The 18730-nt window shown below is 38.5% G+C and overlaps 1 protein-coding gene across 4 annotated transcripts; it reads left to right on the top strand.

Moving 5' to 3' along the window:
- Positions 1-1452: 1452 nt before the first annotated feature.
- LOC106928352 (equilibrative nucleobase transporter 1-like) lies at positions 1453-17912 on the top strand. Of its 4 annotated transcripts, none has more exons than XM_015004567.2 (13): positions 1453-1678; positions 9780-10075; positions 10157-10286; positions 11421-11467; positions 11561-11637; positions 12421-12513; positions 12607-12746; positions 13110-13219; positions 13344-13487; positions 14272-14379; positions 14884-15070; positions 15948-16071; positions 16161-17912. In XM_015004567.2, exons 2-13 carry the CDS (start codon positions 9892-9894, stop codon positions 16272-16274), a joined length of 1458 nt encoding a protein of 485 aa, XP_014860053.2. In that variant the 5' UTR covers positions 1453-1678; positions 9780-9891; the 3' UTR covers positions 16275-17912. The 4 variants fall into 4 exon arrangements, with proteins under 4 accessions (XP_014860053.2, XP_087865651.1, XP_087865652.1 ...); XM_088009525.1 differs by lacking the exon at positions 1453-1678 and adding an exon at positions 1913-2160; XM_088009526.1 differs by lacking the exon at positions 1453-1678 and adding an exon at positions 3248-3384.
- The last annotated feature ends 818 nt before the right edge of the window (positions 17913-18730 follow it).

Here is an 18730-nt window from a genome sequence, read left to right as displayed (position 1 = left end):
CATCTCCACTGCAAGTGTAGCAAACAGGCAGCTCTTTTTTATAGATTACAGTCCACTAAAAGGTTGCATTGTGCCCCTGTTTACATTTTTAATAGTGTAATTCTGTAAAGACAAAATATGTCTGGTGGTCTAGCTCTTATTTACATATCCTGATAAATTGCGGGTTTGAATGTTGCAATACTTTCCTATAACAAAACAGATCTGCAAAAAGAAATTACTAATAAAATATCTTACATATGCATAGTTGTATGGTCTATGTAGAGATTTTCCTTAGCTTTGATTGTATATCTCACAATTTTGTTATCATTGTTTATTAAACTCTGAAAGCTGTGTGGCTTTGTTAATATTCTGTCCTAGAATGTGGTAGATGTGCCCTTTTTTTGAGCACCTGCCCCTTTAGTGGTCTCTGCATGGCCCTGCTAAACAGCTATCAGCCCATATCCACACTGTATGGTCTTGTTGAGACTAAACTCTGGTGACCATCAAATGGAATAGATTTAATTTTCTGTTGGCCTGGTGGTCTCAGTACAACTCTAAATGAGTTTAATGAAGTGTTTGATAGTTAACAGCACAATGTAGTCATTGTTTTTTTTTCTACATTAAAAAACAGAGCAATAAAAACCTCTTAAATCATGAGATTATACATTTTGCACTAGTCTTCCATGTCTGAAGGTATTATCCTTATATATGTTAAACAACCAAACATGTTCCTTTCTGGCACCACTTACTTAGTTTGCACTTTTCTAGTTATATAAAAGACGTTTTGCTAATTTCCACTTTTATGCTGATGATGCAATGTTAAATGTCACAGTTCCTACAATTGAATATTGTGAATATTATTTACGATTGTTCAGGTTTGCAAATTTCATCTCTTTTGTATTAAAATATATCTGTTGCGTTATAGATTTTGCAGATTAGATGGTAATTATGATAACAGGCTTGAGCATTGTTGGGCCACCACTCCTCCCCAGCACCCTCCGTGCTGACCCTTCAGTCTGGAGAAACTTATAATATTGTGAATGAAGCTGAGCTTGGGAACTACCAGTACTTGATAGTACTTGATGGTATGTATGAAGATTTGCTGTGGGAAAAACTATCATAATGTTGTCTAATCACTTTTTTTCCCTCTTTAACAGGTTGTCTGACTGATCAAATTGCAATAAAATGCATGACATGGTCCAATTTTTGTATTCAATTTAATAAAGATCACTTGAACTGCAATTTTGGCAAGGGTTTTCCGAGATGAGGGGAACTGACTGAGACAAAACAACTCAATCCACACATGGACGAAAGGTGACTCGGGCTAACATACTGTAAGGTGATTATGTAATGGCTCTGTCAGGGTACTGATTGTATTAAATGATGCAATGCCGAAACGGTCACACGGTGGCGGAAGAGGCTTTTTTTCCCCCTCCACCATATCCTTTTATGGGCTCCGTACAAAACCTTTATTTCTGGTTGGCGACTACATAATTTATGCTCTCGATAGACCTGAATTAAAAAAAAAAAACGGGACCGGTTTGCCTCTTGGTTCCTCTCTGGGTATTTTGGACCCTGGGGATGCTTGGAAACCCTTGTGCGGCTCGCCCACCTAATGCGAGGGGTTTTTCCTGTCTGGTTCCAGCGACAAAAACAGTCATGGACAACGGGGTCGCTGTAGGAGATCTCAACACGCCACGTAAGTGATTCTGCCGTGCAATGACTCCATAAGGAGGAATGAAAATATTCAACGCTATGGTATCTTGATGCACAATTGCGCCTCATCACCTGCTGACGTCAGCATCCGAACAGTGCTGTCAGTCAGCAAGACCGCCAGCAGCAAGTACTACTGAACATTTGACTAAAATTGCCTTCGTCAATCCCTACTCATTTTAAAACTAAATGTTTTCAAACCTGTCATTTTAAAATACTTTATTTGCAATCTTTTTTCTTTTTTTTTTTTTTTTTTTTTTTACGGCGTGGAGCCCTGAGGCATCGCTTATCAGTGATGGAGGGTTAAAATCCGTAGCCTTCAATCTGTGTGAAAATATTTCAAAGTTCATCTGAAGATAATAGGCGGTGCATGACCTCCAAACTTTCTCACTGTTGCTGCTGCTTAGCACCACGTTTTCCCACGAGATGAAAACAGGAGCTGGATGGTGAATTGAGTTGGAGTTTAAGGTAGGACAAGGTGTCAAAATATTTCCACGCAGACATGTCAGTTTTATCTGCTCATGCAAAAAGATGATCAATTTGTAACAATTAGGTTTCTTCAAGTTGCAAGAAAAAGAGCTCTGACCTTTGAGCTTCACTCTAGATCTTGACGCAGAAACAATGGTGTGGTAATCTAACGGTGAAGCATTGATACCCCTTGACATTTTTTACATTTTGTCAGCCCTTAACCACAAACTTCAGTGTGTTTCATTGGGATCGTGTGTGATAGTTTAAAACCAACGGGTGCACAATTAATTAAACAGCAAATGGTTTTGATCTATTTTGGGGGGGGGGGGAAATAGCTGGAAAAGTACTTTATAGAACACGTCTCCATTTCTTTTGGGATGTGTATGCTGCCTTTGCGTACACAAACAGAAAATCTTGCCCATTCCAATTGAAAAATAATCTCTTAAATTCAGTTGGATTGCAATGGAGGGGTTTAAAGATAAGGGATCTAATTAGATAGGCACTTTGACTTGGCCACTCTTTAAATTGTTATGCCATAATTCGAGAAGCACACATTTTCAGTCTGAAAGCAGGATTTCATGTCTTTTGTTCTCAAAACGTTTAATACTTGTACTTACATTTTCAGACGCTTGGAACAGAAAAGTACCGTTGCCTGGCAACCTCTCAGCCAATAGAATGAAAACGTTATAGTAGGTGCGTTTGTTTCTTTCTAGTGGGTGTGCCTGTGTGGCTACTATGGATTGTAGCAACCTGCGCTGCCCAGGATGGATAGATAAGATAAAATAAATTAAATAAGATAGATGTCATGTTGCGACTAAGTTCTAACACGGTTGGTTCTGTGAATCAATTTTCCTCGGTTGGATGAATAAACTCCTGCCTAAGATCAGTTGGCTGTTGGTGATCAGTAGTAGCGCACTGCTGGCGGATATTTAGCGTAACACGAGGCAGAAAGCTGAGGTCGTTGTTTCCATGGTTGTTTCTCCTATACATCCAGTGGGCGGTGCAGGTTGCTGTTGCTAGAATCGATAGTAGCTACACAGACACACCCGAAACGCACCCAGCATAACACTTTAATTCTATTGGCTGAGAGGTTGCCAGGCGACGGTTCTTTTTCTTTTTGTTTTTTGTTCCAAGGCTAGCACAACATAATTCACAAGCGAGCAGCGAGGTTTGGAAGTGGAGCTTTGATCCAAGCAGAAACACGTTTTGAGCGCGGGGAGAAAGGTTTGAGAAAGCACAGTGAATATTTGAAAGAGTAGAAGTTGAGATGAAATTCTGTTTTCGAAACCATACCATATGCTTTGATATAGCTAAACAATTGTGGCTGTAGGTCTAGAGTTGTTCTCCTGGAAGATGAACATCTGTCACAGTCTCAGGACACTTGCAGACAAACTTTCTTCTAACCCGTGTTTAACTCTATCCTGTAAGCCTGACCAGCTTCCATGGCCCTCCTAAACAACAAATGGTGTGTTCAGGGTGGTGTATTGCGTAAGTTTGCACACCGGCTCCTGTCTAACCCTGTTTGATGTCAGGTCAATAATTTCCCACTAAATCAATCAGCTAAGCCCCCCCCCCCCCTTTTTTTTTTTAGCTCACTTCAGTTTGGTCTCTAATACAAACAGAACTTAGTTTCACACAGACTGAAAATGGGAAACTTTAAATTAAACTTTCAGCCTCATTTCTATATTTAAAAAAAATCTGTGATATACAGCACCTTCTTGTAATATGTCACTTTCACATGAATGTTAGAAAAAAAACAGAAGTAGAGGGTATGATGGAGAGTGACAGTCCCATGGTATTATTCTATTTTGGCTTTTCTTTCTGATAAAGCAAATGTATAAAAATATCTAGATGTTTTGAAGGAGTACAAGTTGCTGATAGTTGCATTTTTCCTGATTACACAATAGAGGGTAGAGAAGGGGGGCTTTGGTAGTTATGCAAACAGAACACATGTTTTCCATGACTTCTCAGAACAGGAGATTGATTTGATTTTAGTGGAACTATATTCTTTTGCTGTGAATTAACATTAAAAAGAAATAAATCCTTGCTATTTAACAATGCTTGGTTTGACTTATCCAAACTAAAAATTAAGTTTTAGAACCAAAAGTGGAGGTCCAGTTGGCTTACACAGCCTCAATTATTAAATGAAATGATTGAGGTGACACCAAGCCAGAACCAGTCGCAAATTAAGTGTTTGGCATTGCAGAGAGAACTTGGGTAATTTTTAATGGACACCACACATATACTCAATTCTGCGGCTCAATCCACAAATGCATTTCCATTATAAATGTGAGATAATTTAATGGGAAACAATCAGACGTGTGAGGAGTATATAATTTACTGCCAAGTGGCATTATTCTTATTTATCAGAACACCAAGAAGACCTGTTTTATTTTAGTTTGAGGTGAGAATGGACAATAGTTACTTTTTTAAAATGTACTTTAAAAAACTGGAATCTGTGTAACTTGTCTGACTGTCTTTGTAGATTACAATAAAAAGATATTAGATGTGATCACCGGAGGATCTAATAAAATATTCGGCATGCTTTCACACTTTCCTTTAAATCAAACTAATATTAAACAACACAGTATGCACCGAGTGTTAAATTTACGGTCGCTATTATCACTGTTGTCTCTGTTGGCTTTAGCTGACCTTTCAGATCAATCATGTTACCGTCACCAGATCCAATTTCAGCTTGTTTTCTCCTGGACTTGGACGAAATGCACAAAGAAGTCAGAAAAACCTAAATATACTGTATGTGATCAGCTTGCAAAGAACAAGATTTTTCCAATGTTTACCACTGTGCGTTTCCTTTTTAAAATCCTGCCTGCACTTTGGGAATTTTCTTAGTTTGTTCATCAGAAAGGCAGACAGTGGTTTAATGTAAATGAATGTTTCTAAGTTCAGTAGCTGAAAAAGCATCTGAAGGCTCATCTTTATTTTCTGCTAACATTACTGATACCATAGTCCATTCTTGCTTTACTGTTAGTATGACGTTCTTCTCCTGGAACGCTGGATTTGCTTTATGTCAAACACTTTTTCTCTCCTGGAGTCCAAATGATTCAGTACAAAGAACATTATGCCTGAAGTCCTGGTCTTTGTCTTTGCGCTTTCTGGCGAACATCGTTCTTAGAGAGTAAATGTTTATCCCTTGTAGTATAGATGGAAGCTAATTTTGTGCAGCGAGTAGGAGCCTACTGATGTTTTAGGGATTTTGGAAACTTCTTGTGGCATCTTGTCTGCTTTCTGGGTCAGATTGCTCAGACGGACATGCCTAAGAACCTTGCTTGTTGTTTTGAACCTCCTCCATTTGTACACAGTTTTTCAAGCAGTGGATTTGCTGATTTTTATCTATTTTGAGACCTTTCTGACTCACTTACCAAACCTGTTAGCTGCTACTGTTTTCTTTCTGAAGTGCCAAGTTAGCTCTTCACATATAAACCTCATGTTCACGCTCACTTCAGCAGCCAGCAACACACCAAACTAAATGTCTTAAATTTAAACCTCAGTCTATTGAGGAACAAAGAGGAACATCATGTGCATCTCACATGTAATTTTAGCTATCTTAAGGGGGAATAATGTTGAGATTTACAAAAATTATTATTATTAAAGGATTGTACAAAACGTTTTAAGCTTTAATTTTGTTTTAGGTTGTATTTATATTACTTGAACACAACCTTTTTTTCTTAGTGAAACCGATAAGACTTTCAGGGTTGCAGTTAGAAAGATTGAGGGTTTGTTTATGTATAATAAAAACCAATAGTAGTAACTTTGTTTGAACTATAGTGACTGAATTGTCATTCAGAGTACTGTCATGTGTTTTATGACTTACGATGACCATGTCTTCTTACGTTATCGACATCCACATGGTTTAGGAAGTGGTTTGCGTGCCAGAAGCTTGTCTTGTGACGAGGGGATCACTGCGGTCACTTATGCAAACATTATGGTATGATAGTATGATTTACAATCATGATTGACTTCTAAATGTTCTTCATCCTCCGAAATCCTGCTGATCCACAAACACAACAGCAAATTATTGAAACCTGAATTACAATGTAAATCATGCTTTGCTTGCTGAAGCAGTTCAGATTTAACTCCTTGAATGTGAATTCGTGTTGGTATTGTAATTCTGCATTTCTTCCCTGGACACATTTCAACCCAAAGACGCTGAAGAAATAAACTAATGTGCTAAATTTGGCTTTGCAGTCCTGTGTTCGAGTCCCGGCCTGCATGGAGCTTTCATATTTTCCCTGTGCATGAATGGCTTTCTCTGACACATGTTTCACAAACCCACATTTCTCTGATTACGTCCTCGCTTTTCTCTAATAACTTTCTAATGAGTCCACCTTCAAATTTGCAAACTGGTGAGAAAATGCATTTTTTAAAATATCCCTTCAAGGTTTCATGTGCAACATTTAAAATGTTTATATTTTTATCAGTTATGCCCCAGAGTGAAAGTTTTGTAATATTGTATCACATGCTGGAAGCTCTGGTATGATCTACTTTCTTCTGCTTTTGGGAGATTTTCACAATACCCAGAAAGATCACTGTGTTTCTGCTGAATAGACAGCAGATTTGTTTGTTTTCTGACCTCCAGCGAAGGGAAACATCAAATTTGCACCTGGACATTTATGATCACGCAAAAGATATTTTAACCTATTCGCACTTATTAAGCTTTTAAATATATTTTTCAAAATACAACAAAAATAATTATAGTACAGACTAACACTAAGTGCTGCATATGTGTAAATTGTATAGTTTATAAATTTTTCTCGCAAATAAAAATGTGAAAACCATGCACCCCTTCTTAGTCTTACCACTTTTCACATTGAGCAGACAACATCTTTGCAAAATATAGCGCCCGTCAAAACTTCTCACGACCTTGGATGTATTATTACTTGTATTGTTTTTGCAAAATAAATAAGTGATTGCATAAATATTCAGCCTCTTTAAAGTGACTGACTTTTAAGGTCCAGCCAACTGGGGCCGGTAGTCTCACAATGAGTGGAATGGAAACCAAAAAAAACTAATTTTATTCTCGTGATTGATTTGTAAAAGCAAATAAAAATGAAAAAACATCCAATGTGGTAAATACTTTTAAGGTGCTGCAACTCGCATTCGGTCAGATTGAATGTAGAGCGAGTGTGAAAATCAAATTTCAAGTCGTCTCGATGGGATTCAAGTCTGAGTTTTGACTGGATCTTTTCGAAAACATGAATATTGTTTGATCTTAGTTTCCGTTGTGTCTCTGGCTGCTTCAGGTTGTTTTCCTGTTGGAAGGTGAGCCTGCGCCCCAGTCTTAAGTCCTCTGCAGAGTCTACCAATTTGTTTTCCTGGATTGCCCTGAAGTTAACTTCACATATTTTTCCGACAAACATGATTGTGCCACTGCCAGGTTTTACTGTAGAGGATGGATGTCGCATTCTGAACTTTTCTCCAAGAGGTTCTTGTCTTTTTCATAGAACAGGATTTATACTGAGGCAAATCCCATTTACTAAATAGGTGAATACTTTTGGGACTGATTGTTCCCTCCACCGTTGGGAGAAATCGCTCTCAAGGGAAAAGGCTTGATGGCCTGTGTGTGTAGATAGAGCTTGCCATCTGTCTTTGCTGTTTAACTTTTCACATTCTTGTTTTCCTAAATAAAAGGCCTGCTCTAGCATAGAGAGGGCAGAACACTCAGTGAAAGGCTCGGAGGAGCACTTTGCTGAAACTTCTCCTTTTGCAAACGTTTTGGCCATAAAATGTTTTGGCCACAGAAACACTTCTGTGGTTCTTCTATGTAGGTTTGGAAATTACCTATCATATAAACTGGTAAAGGTTTAATTGATTGAGGCGTTTTAAGCATTGTAGTGTCAGTAATTTTAATTTCCTTTCATTGCACTTCAGAATGAAAGTGCAATGAAAGGACTTTCATTCTGACTTCAAATAAATGATAATTTTGCTCATTTATTTCTGAGCAAAATGATCGGAATGGACGATATTCTGGAAGTCTCATTGTCTCAAATTTTTTATTCTTTTGTTGAACTTTTCTCCATTCCTTGTCTTGTTTTATTTGTTGATTGCAGATTAAAACCTTCTCATTGCTGATAACCAAATGTCTCCATCTTGCAGAGTTTTCATCTCTTGAACCAGATGTTGTTGAGGCAGACTTGTACCTTTGAGAACATATCCTTGCATTATTCAGCATTGTGGTCTGGTCTGAACTCACAGCCGGTTTTTATGGTAGTTTTATTTAGCGTTGGCTTCTCCTTTCTCACAGGATCAAACTTCTCAAATTTCACGTCAAGTACTTACATGATTTAATTCTTTCCTGCTCTTTAAAGCTGGGACATTACTCTGACACACTGGTCATAGTTTGGGCTTAGAGTTAGTATTTGCAAATGCAAATAGAAATTTAAATACTTGAAGCAACTCCGGCGCACATGTTCTCTCACCTGATAACGAACACGTGCTTGTAAAGCTACAGAGTATTTTGTAGGAGAGTAATTGTAGCGGCTAAAATCCTATATTTTAGGCTACTGGTGGTTGTTGTTGAAAGGCGTTGGTTTTACGTGCGCTCAATTGAGATTCATGATGCCGATCTTCCGTTTGACATAAAATAAAGTCATTTATTTTCAGTACAATGTCCATTGTCTTACTGTTTTCCTTAAGATCCACATAAATTCGACATACATCCAAACCAAGCACAGTAGAAAACTGTTTGCCTCTACCTATTAACAACACCTGAACAGAATCATGGTTGACCTTAAATAACCCATCCCCCATCAGACACTCAGAACTCAAAATTAAATACGCCCCCTGGTGGCGATAAACACCAAAAAGGATAAATGGCTCCTACAGTAATAGAAAAGCATTGGTATTCACACTTTAATGTTTACTGTGGGTCAGCCTCCAGCAGCCATTATTTTCCAGAAGTGAAGTGAAGTGAGTGACTTGGCTAAACCTGCACAGTCACTTTCCATGGCAGCATCCCTGTCTCCAGCCTCTCTTGTAGCTTCTGTGGCTCTGCGGTGTGGCCAGCCAGGAACGCAGGAGGAGTGTATTATCACAGTAGTTAGTAGCCTGAGGATGAGGAGGGCTTTCTCTGCTGCAGAGCCGTGAGCCGCTGGAAAAGGGGGGACAAAAAAACATTTGGGAGGTACGTACAGGGTAAAAAGAGGAACTGACCTGCATAAAAGCAGCAGTAGTAGCCGGAGTTTAACAGTCGAGATCCTTCAGGGAGACAGATTTCAGTTGCTGCAAACAGAGAAAGGTGTGGCTGTTTTTTTTTTTGTTTTTTTTTTAAAGGATATTGCCTTACTTTTAGGAAAAAAAAGTGTGTATTTCATCACTTCTTTGTGCTTAATTTAAGTGATTTGCTCTGTTTTTTGTTGTCTTTTTTTCCCCTGACGTCGACTTTAGCACAAGAAAATGACTGGAGGTTGCCTATTAAAATATTTATAACAGATATTTTCTTTTCCAGCTGTGATGATAATCATAATCTTCCATTCAAACATCAGCACAGAATAGTTTTTGCTCCTGACAAAACGGGAAGTGATGTGTAACCTTTATTCTCTCTGATGAAACTAACTGGTTGAAGACATTGCCTTCTCTTGTCATTTTTTTTTTTTTGCTAGGTTCAGAGTGCTAAGGCTGAAACCTTGTGGGAGGAAGTGCATGTTGACACAAAGGCCGGTGAACATGTCCTTGTGAGTTTTTCTGCTGCCGAGTGTTTTTTTGTGAGTGACCATGCAGGAGCCACAGAACAAGTCAGTCCGACACTGGCTCACCTTTGCCACAGGCCTGGTAGAGTGTCTGTGCTTCGCCGGAGCCGTGTTTGGATGGGCTTCTCTTGTTTTTGTCCTCAAAGAGGAACGTTACTTCAGCTCTCTGTGTGTCAACGCCACAGGACTCAACGGCACGCAAACTCTGGGTGAGTTTTATCTGCTCTGGATTGAAAGTTTCATTTTGAGCACTAATTGTTGATATATATCTGTCTCTGTTTTGGCTGCAGACTGCAGCGCACAGGATGAACAGTTCTCGCTCGTTTTCACCATCGCTTCTTTTATGAACAACTTTCTGACGCTGCCCAATGGTTTTCTGTTTGATCGATTTGGTACCACAGTGGCTCGACTCTATGGAATGTGAGTAAAAATATCAAATATGAAGGAGCCAAAGATGAACAGCGCTTTAAAAATCAGTTTTAGACGGTAAATTACAAATAATCTGTTGGTTTGTACGCACAAAAACTGTAGCGCACAAAGTGACTAAATCATTTTGTGTAGATTTGTGACCAAGACTTCAGTGGGTGTAAACAATGCCGGAGAATACCCTTTGATTTCCTAAAAATTCAAAGGGTATATATGTCAAAGTGCCACAAATTGGCCAACATTGAACATTAAATATAGTGAACAAGAAGTTATAAATAGCTTTTAACTCTTTTTTTCTTTTTCTTTGTTTTTTAAAGCACTGTGGAGACGCAGTAGTGTTTTCATGTGCTTCATATGCTCTCACACTCATTTAACATGTGTTTGCAATACGTCGACCTCTGAGTGCAAAACTAGTAACTTTAACCTATTGTTGATGTGGTTCAGTGCAATGAGGTGGCAAACATTGAAACTCAACTAATGTTAGTGTGATTACTGTAAGAAAGTTCCACCTGCAGCTTTCCTCATTTCACTGACAGGTGTCAGGATTCAGGTTTCACTCTGCATCATTACTGACTTGTTCAAATAAACTCATAATAAATATAATACATGCAATTTCTGCTTACCAAACTTCAACCAAAAGTGTCCACATCGTAGAAAGAGAAACCCTGGACAAAGGAAATCTGGGTTGGGAGAAAGTCAAGATGGTGTGGTAATTTTAAGTTTTATATTTTCAGCATACCTTTTGTAAGCCTCTAATTTATCATCTCTAATAAATCAGCACAAAGCTGCTGATTTATTATGTCCACATCCATTGGTGTGGCCTGATACTTAGTCAACACATGTTTCCAATGAAAAAGGGAGGAGAAAAAATAAAGACCAAAGGAATGTAAATATCAACGGGTCAAATGGTGACGAGGATGAAGTGTGCTTAGCGCAATCCAAGAGTAGGAAATTAAAGTCTGCTGGAAGCAAATTAATCTGCATGAGAATCATCGTTTGCTTTGAATTTCACAGCGTTCCTGTTTTCCAAGCTTAAAATGTAATTTTTTTTTAATCCAAGTTGTTTCTCATCATGGTGTGAGCTGCGTCTTTGAATCCAAAAACAACATTTTTCTGTCTCACTTTCAGATTCCTTTACACCATGGGCACCTTGATGGTGGGTTTCTCCTCATCAGGTAAAAAAAAAAAAAAAAATTAACAGTTTTCTAACAAATTAATACCCGCAAATTAGAAAAGTTTGTGATATCGGTTTATTTATCCTCTGTCAGCTCTGGCAAACCTGCTCTTCCCGGCTCTTTCTTTTCTGGCTGTTGGAGGAATCCTGTTTCTCATGACAAATATGCAGGTAATGTTCATGACAAACCAGGAGCGGCTGATTTGCTGCTCTGTAAAAGTACTAAGTTTGCGTTGTTGTCCTAGGGTTTGGACATAAAACTATTGTTCATCTTTAGGGAGATAAGGCTAATATAAATAACATGGAGGTTAGAAGCTAATGATAAATCATGTGATTCCTTTCTGGATCAAAACCCCGATCTGCAGATCTTTATCTAAAATGATTTATTTCTGATGGACTTTGAGGAGGAAATCTGCATTTCAGAATATAAAGAGTTATTTACGCGCACATTTAGCTCATCCTGCTACTTTCTATGTAAAATTAGTCTCAATGGGTCGTGCAGTACTTTGCATATATTGCATCACTTAAAACAGCAGGACAATACTTGCACTTGTGATTGAAAGTAGGACCTAAACATCGTTAAGTGTTTTTTGTTGTTAAAGGGACTGAAGAGCTGCTTGTGGCTTCAGGTTGTAGACATCTGAACAAAAAACAGTGACATTAGTCAGGAACTGCTTTTTAATTCATCTATGACTCACTTTATGAGGAAACACTGTTGCAAAAGACTTTATGTGACAAAGATGGTTGATGCCTGCACACCAGCGCTTCCGTAGTAGAAAAAAAAAAAAAAGAAGTTCCTGTTTTTTCAGGCTGCTTCACATCTTTCATCCAATTCATGATGTTGTGCAGCAGGAGCACAAATCTCCTTAGGAAAGAAAAACCTGGTGAAACTCTACTTGTTTCACAGAGGTCCGCTCTGTAACGCAACAATAATCTGCTTTATGTCTCTTGAAGGTTGGAAACCTGTTTGGCTCCCGTCGTTCCACCATCATCACGCTCTACAACGGGGCGTTTGATTCTTCCTCAGCGCTCTTCCTCGTCATCAAGGTGAGATTTATTAGATTTTTAAAAATTTTTAATTTTTTATTAACACATATATGTGCCACTAATATTCTCTGTCACGTCTCTTTTTCTCTGCAGCTGTTGCATGAGTCTGGCGTCTCTCTCCGCGCTGCCTTCCTCTTTCTATCGGCCTGCAGCGTCGTCCACGTCCTCAGAACGTTCTTCCTGCTCCCCAGAAACTTTATTCCTTACCCGCTGCCGGATCGCTACACTTACGGGTACGAATAGGCTGCTGTAATCATCTTTAAAAATTCTATGAAAGAAACAAGAAAATGGGAGTCAGCAACGTGCAAATATAGTACTTTGTAAATATCCCCTTGAACTTTATCAGGTTTTGTCTCACTTATTCACCCACCTTGAGGTTGTTTGTGGTAGAACGATAGAAGTATTTTGTTGCAGGTTTCTGTTATTTATGCACATGTAGACGGTAAACAAGAAAAAACATATTTTCTTGTTTTTTAGAACAAGAAAATATGTTTGAGATGTAATGTGAGAAAATATCTGTTTCTCTGAATCAGCTATTTCAAAGAATTCATGAAAACTCGAGTCTTTTTCTCTAATCTCTCCCACATCCTCCGCAGGGTCTCTTGTGGTAAATCGGTGACTGCGAGCGCAGAGGTGGCAGCAAATGGTGATGTGCTTCCAGCAACTGAAGGAACGCCTCTCAAAAGGAACGCTCCCGTCAACCAAGGTCCAGCATTTAACAAAGCAAAATGAAGAATATTATTTACACATCTCTTTTATCAGGTGCAGATTTATTTATTTTTGTTGTTTTACTGCGTTTAGTAACTTTGTGCCTCTTTTTGCCCCCTCAGAGAAGACTTTCCGAGAGTGCTTGCTGTCCAGGTTCTTTATGTGGCACCTGCTCTGGCTGTCGGTGATGCAGCTCAGGCACTACCTGTTCATCGGCACGCTCAACCCCATGCTGCAGAGGCTGACCGGAGGAGAGCCCTTACTGGGTAAACACGTCGCTGTCTCAGTGTCAGATCCAAACGTTTGGACTGTGATACATACAGAAGTTATGTTTTTCCAGTTCACTCTGTATTATTGCGTATAGGTCTGCAAATGCATTTTCAGATCCAAATATAGATTTATATTGTCTTATTTTGTTAATAATGGGTCTTCCCAAGAAAACTGTGCATCAACCATTTATTTTAAAGATGCATTTCTGCGGACGACGTACATTTTCTGGACTTGAACGCATAAAATTGAAAAACTGTGCAGCAGGTTCCTTGAAGGAGATAATAGATTTAAATCCAACAGAAACCGAAGGACGTACGAAATTGTGAAAAATAACTGTAGTCTGATTTTTACTACTCTAAACGGTGCATAAACGTATGTGCTGATATTTGAGAAAACCTCAGTGAACAGATATGCAGTTATCAAGACAAATGAGATCAGAAATACTTTAGGATGCCAAAGAGTCTCTACCGAATACCAGGATTATCTCCTAGAGAATACGTTACAGGATATGATAAGTGTGGAAAAGTCTTAGATAGGTCAATAGTTCTCGATTTAAGAATGCAAAACTTGGATCTTTGTATTTCCAGCATCACAGAAAACCAAGCCACAGCTAATGACATTGAAATAGAAGAAGAAAAGTCAACAAAATCCAACATTTACATCACTGCCAAAACTGATGGCAAATTTTTCCAATGCATTCTGGGTATTTGTTACGTCAGACGGCTGGTGTGTTAAACATGTACATTTAACCATGTTGCTTCTACTCGTGCATCTGTGCAGTGAGCCGATACACCAACGCCTTTGCCATCACCCAGCTGTGTGGAGTGCTGTGCGCTCCCTGGAACGGCCTCATCATGGACCGGCACAAAGGCAAACCGCGAGCTGAGGGTGAGACGCAGTGAAAAAATGTATCTAATTAAGATGAAAATATGTCAGCAACGACATTTTCCAAAAAGTAAAGGAGACTATTTACTTGTCAAATCAACAAGTTGATGTTTTCTGAATAATTTCTAAAATGACATAGATCTGTATTGATGATGTATGAAGTTGATTTTAAAACTATTTAATTCACACAAATTTTAGGATCGCACCTGACAAGAGCAATAACTGAAACAAAACGCATGGAGACAAATAAAAACATCAGTTACTTGTTTGTGGTTTAAAAATAAAGTCTTGTAATTATTTCGGTCATAAAATTTCTGCTTGCCTCTTAGTTATTGGAGGAAAAAAAAATGCTGTTTATTCATATAATCTAAGGGATTGTTAATGTTGTATTTAAACTTCTCCCTTCACTGCACTGTCTGCCTGTTTATGCTGCAACAGCAGGAGGCCAGAAATGACAAAATGGAGTCACTAAGCTTCACAGGAGGATCTATATTTGTCTGTTTACAGGGGAGACGGAGCAGGAAGCCGACCTGCGGGCGACTGTGCTTTCTTTATTCCTGACGGCGCTGCAGTGCGTCTTGTTCTCTCTGTGCGCCTCCACCCCTTACCTCCCGCTTCAGTACTTCACCTTCATCCTGCAGGTGCTGAACCGCTCCTTCCTCTACGGCGGAAACGCAGCCTTCATCAGCGTGGCGTGAGTACGGACGCATTTGCAGGAATTGCCAGGGTGCTGAGACTTAATTTAAAGTCCTTTTGTGTAATTTGACAGTGAACGCACAAACATTTCGTAGCTTATGATTGTCTTTTTGTTTTTGGTGACACGAAGAAACTGAAATGTTTTGGGTTTGTTTATTACTGTTTTTGATGCCAAAAGAATGATACACTATGTAAAATGCGTATATTTAGCATACCTCTCCATTCATAGAATTTAAAAGTTTATTTATTTCAGTGGCTCATAAATGAAACACATTATACGGACTAATTACTCACAGGCTCGTGTTTTGAAGCTTTTATTCTGGCAAAAGTGATGATTTTCCACTTATAACTGAAACATTACATCAAACCTATAAAAAACATTTTTTACTACAGCAATGAGGATTTAATGGGAAAATATGTTCAATACCTTAAAGTTTAAATGTTGTTTTTATTCTGACAGCCGGCTCGTTTATCGGTATCCAAATCCAATTTTTGTTCAGTTTATTTAAACTGCAGAAATTCAAAACAAACGTAATCTCAAACCATTTTATAAAAAGACAGTTTCACTCCTGGTTATATAGAAACCGATTCTGTCCCAAACACGTCGTCATGTTTAGGTTAAATAGCAAACAGCACAGTTCAATCTGAAATACAGCTGCTGTCAGTCGATGATGTAATCCAGATTGTTTCAAGCTTGTCTAAGGAAGTCCAGCTGATTGCATTAAGGTGTCAGTTTACAGGAATCCCTCCTGCTGATCAAGCTTTTGGTCTCAGAGCTCTGTTAGGTTCCTCCTGAAAGGATCTATATTTGGTGCTGGCTTTGTTGCGTTTAATTGATCATGCATGTTTACGGCTAATTTGTTGCATCTTTGTAGGTTTCCATCTTGCCACTTCGGGAAGCTGTACGGTCTGGTCATGGCTCTGTCTGCAGTGTTTTCTCTGCTGCAGTATCCCTGCTTTGCTCTGGTGAAAGGACCTCTGGGTGGAGATCCTTTATACGTGAGCACAGTTTTCATCTGTATCGGCTGTATGTTAATTCAGCTGTGAACCCTCCTCTCATGGCCTCCCCTCTTCACGTGTGTGTGCAGGTGAACGTCGGCCTGACGCTGCTCAGCGTGGTAGCCTTCATACATCCCGTCTACGTCTACATGCACTGTCGAAATCTCGCCTCTGAGAGAGCAAGGAGCAAAGCCTCGTCTTAAAGAGCGCAAAACCAGGATGGTGATTTGTGTTTAAAGCTTTCCGCCTTGGTGGTTGACTACCATTTCCTGACTAGAAACTAGAAGAACTTTATTTTCAGTAAATTTTGTGATGATTTTACAGTTTCACCTTAAGCCAGAGTTCTTTTTATAGACAGTCCTGAGTGTCCCACAGAGGATCTGTAAAGGCATAAAATTACAAATCCTCACAGTCAATCGAGTTGTGCCGATCTGAAATCTCAGGAGCAAACGGCTAATTCCAGACCAAAGTCTCATCTAAAAGATCTGTGTATAATACAGGGCTTGTATTTTATCCACACACTCAACCTGTTAGAGCCTTTACATAAATATGATCATTTTTCACTACCTACTCTAGCAGCATTTAGATATATGATGTCACAGTTGAGGGACAGAAAGCATGCATAAAGCCTTTTCATGTAGATAAATAACTTGCTGTCCTCTTCTAGGATAAAAACAACCTTTTCACAGATGGCATTTGAATTAAAACCTGCCGTCCATGAATGCAGGTAGTGAAAAATGATCCATGAATGCAGTGTTATGTTCCTCTACACTCTGGGATAATGAAATTGAAATAAATAAATAAGTACAACCAAGGAAAACGTCGAGCTTTGGCGCAGCAGGTTTTTTGTCACAAATTCAACATCAACCTGCATAAATAAATCAGGAATAACGTGGAATGACAATCTTGCCGGTAACGTCTTGTTTTTGCATTTCAAACAAATTCACATACATGCAAAGATGCATGTATACAAGTAGAGACGCCCTGTCAGATCAAGAAAAAAGGGATTTTAAATTAAGAGGGAGAAGGAAGTTTTACTAAAAAAGTGAACGTTTGTTTCTCTTCTTTATCTTTTGCAAGTTTCGCTTCGTCCTAACAACCTTTTTATGTGTTTACTGTCATCTGATGCTTGAAGTAACTATTTTTTTTCCTTTTTGCACAGATATTCTGCGTAGGTCAGTCATTGTTTTTCTGCGCCAGTCAGTCATACGTTTTACTTAAACAAATTTGTTGTATGTTTGTTGTTTGATCCCTAATATGTGACATTTATTGCTAAAAGTGAAACGGCACAAAGCTTATTTTTATTAAGAAACAGACTAAGGACCATTGCAGTGACCTTACTAACAAAGAGTTCAGTATAAAAGTTACTCAGTAGAGATTTGAACTGCTTCATCAGAGAGGAAACATCTCTGCCCTCTGCTGGCTGCACAGCAGATGCATTTCCTTCTGACCAGAAAAAAAGTTTATTTTTACTATGTTGAATTCGCTTTGTTGTCATTATTTCAGTGTTTTATGTTAAACATAGAGACATATAGACATACTGTGTTAAAACATGTAGAGGATCAAAAAGGGACATTTTATATTCTGAGGGAAAATGCCAAGCTAAAGCTGATCAGTATTTTTTTAAATGAGATATTGATATAACATTACTGAACAAAATGTAGCTTTTGATTAAATGCGTGATGAAGGGAATTCATGTTCTTCACCTTCTGCTGCTTTTCTTAAGCTGAGGTCAACTGCCACCTACAGGTTGTGAAAGAAGTACAATTGTACCATTGTTTTCATGGAATGTGACTGATGGACACGTTTTACATACACAAATAAAAACCTGATACATTTCAGTCCTCAGTATGTTTGTTTTGCTGAGTTAATCTGAGAGTTTTCCAAAAATGCATTTAACTTTGATAAATGTGCAAATTCTTCCATTTCAGAAGGAGGAATTGCAAAGTATTGAAGCTCCAATATTGACTGACAATCTCCTTAGGCCACTTAACTTCTTTTTTTTTTAATGGATGCCATCTATTTTGTGAAGAGCATTAGTCCCTCCTGCAGAAAGTCATCCTTTAACTTGTTACTGTCGTCCTTGTACTTCTCAGTTAAATGATGTTCTCAGGTTTACAAGCTGCCATATTTTCTTTCTGTTTGAAAATATGGTTGGTTTGGTCAAACGCCAAAATTTTAGTTTCATCAGACCACAGCGTAGCTCTGGTTGTGTGATGTTTTTAGAAAAATGGCTTCTTTGAAACTGAGTGGCCTGTCAGACTTTAACATTCAGAGGTTCCTCACAAAGTCAGAACTCAAAGTCTAACATTGCTGCCACCATTATACAGCATATTTATTCTTGGATTATTTACCTGCAATGACATTTAAAGTTCTGATAGTCATCGAAAGCATAAAATACAAGCAAATACTTGACAAATAATGGTTTGTTTAATGAACAGAGCAGTTAGCTGGTGACTGAGCACAACTATTATCTAATGCTGCTGGGTTTCCAACTCGCAACTGAAACACTAGAAAGTTAGGTGTGATATCAATGCATCAATCAAATAGACTGACTTGTTTTTAACTGTACATAAAAAACAGAAATATGTTTCTGCTGAAAAATAGAGATAAAGGAAGATGGAATCTGAGTTTTTACGTCTGAAATCAATTTACCAAA

The sequence above is a fragment of the Poecilia mexicana genome, unplaced genomic scaffold (genome assembly GCF_051168715.1).
Source record: "Poecilia mexicana isolate PSO_F unplaced genomic scaffold, ASM5116871v1 scaffold_10, whole genome shotgun sequence".
Lineage (NCBI taxonomy): Eukaryota > Metazoa > Chordata > Actinopteri > Cyprinodontiformes > Poeciliidae > Poecilia > Poecilia mexicana.
The sequence above is the reverse complement of the archived record's forward strand: the minus strand, read 5'-3'. Positions and strand labels throughout refer to the sequence as shown.

Bases quoted from the DNA above. Each gene is read 5' to 3' on its own strand.
- LOC106928352 (XM_015004567.2), top strand. From the start codon at position 9,892: ATGCAGGAGCCACAGAACAAGTCAGTCCGACACTGGCTCACCTTTGCC. The intron at 13,488-14,271 runs GTAAACACGTCG...GCATCTGTGCAG, and splicing joins CGGAGGAGAGCCCTTACTGG to TGAGCCGATACACCAACGCC. The intron at 16,072-16,160 runs GTGAGCACAGTT...GTGTGTGTGCAG, and splicing joins TGGGTGGAGATCCTTTATAC to GTGAACGTCGGCCTGACGCT.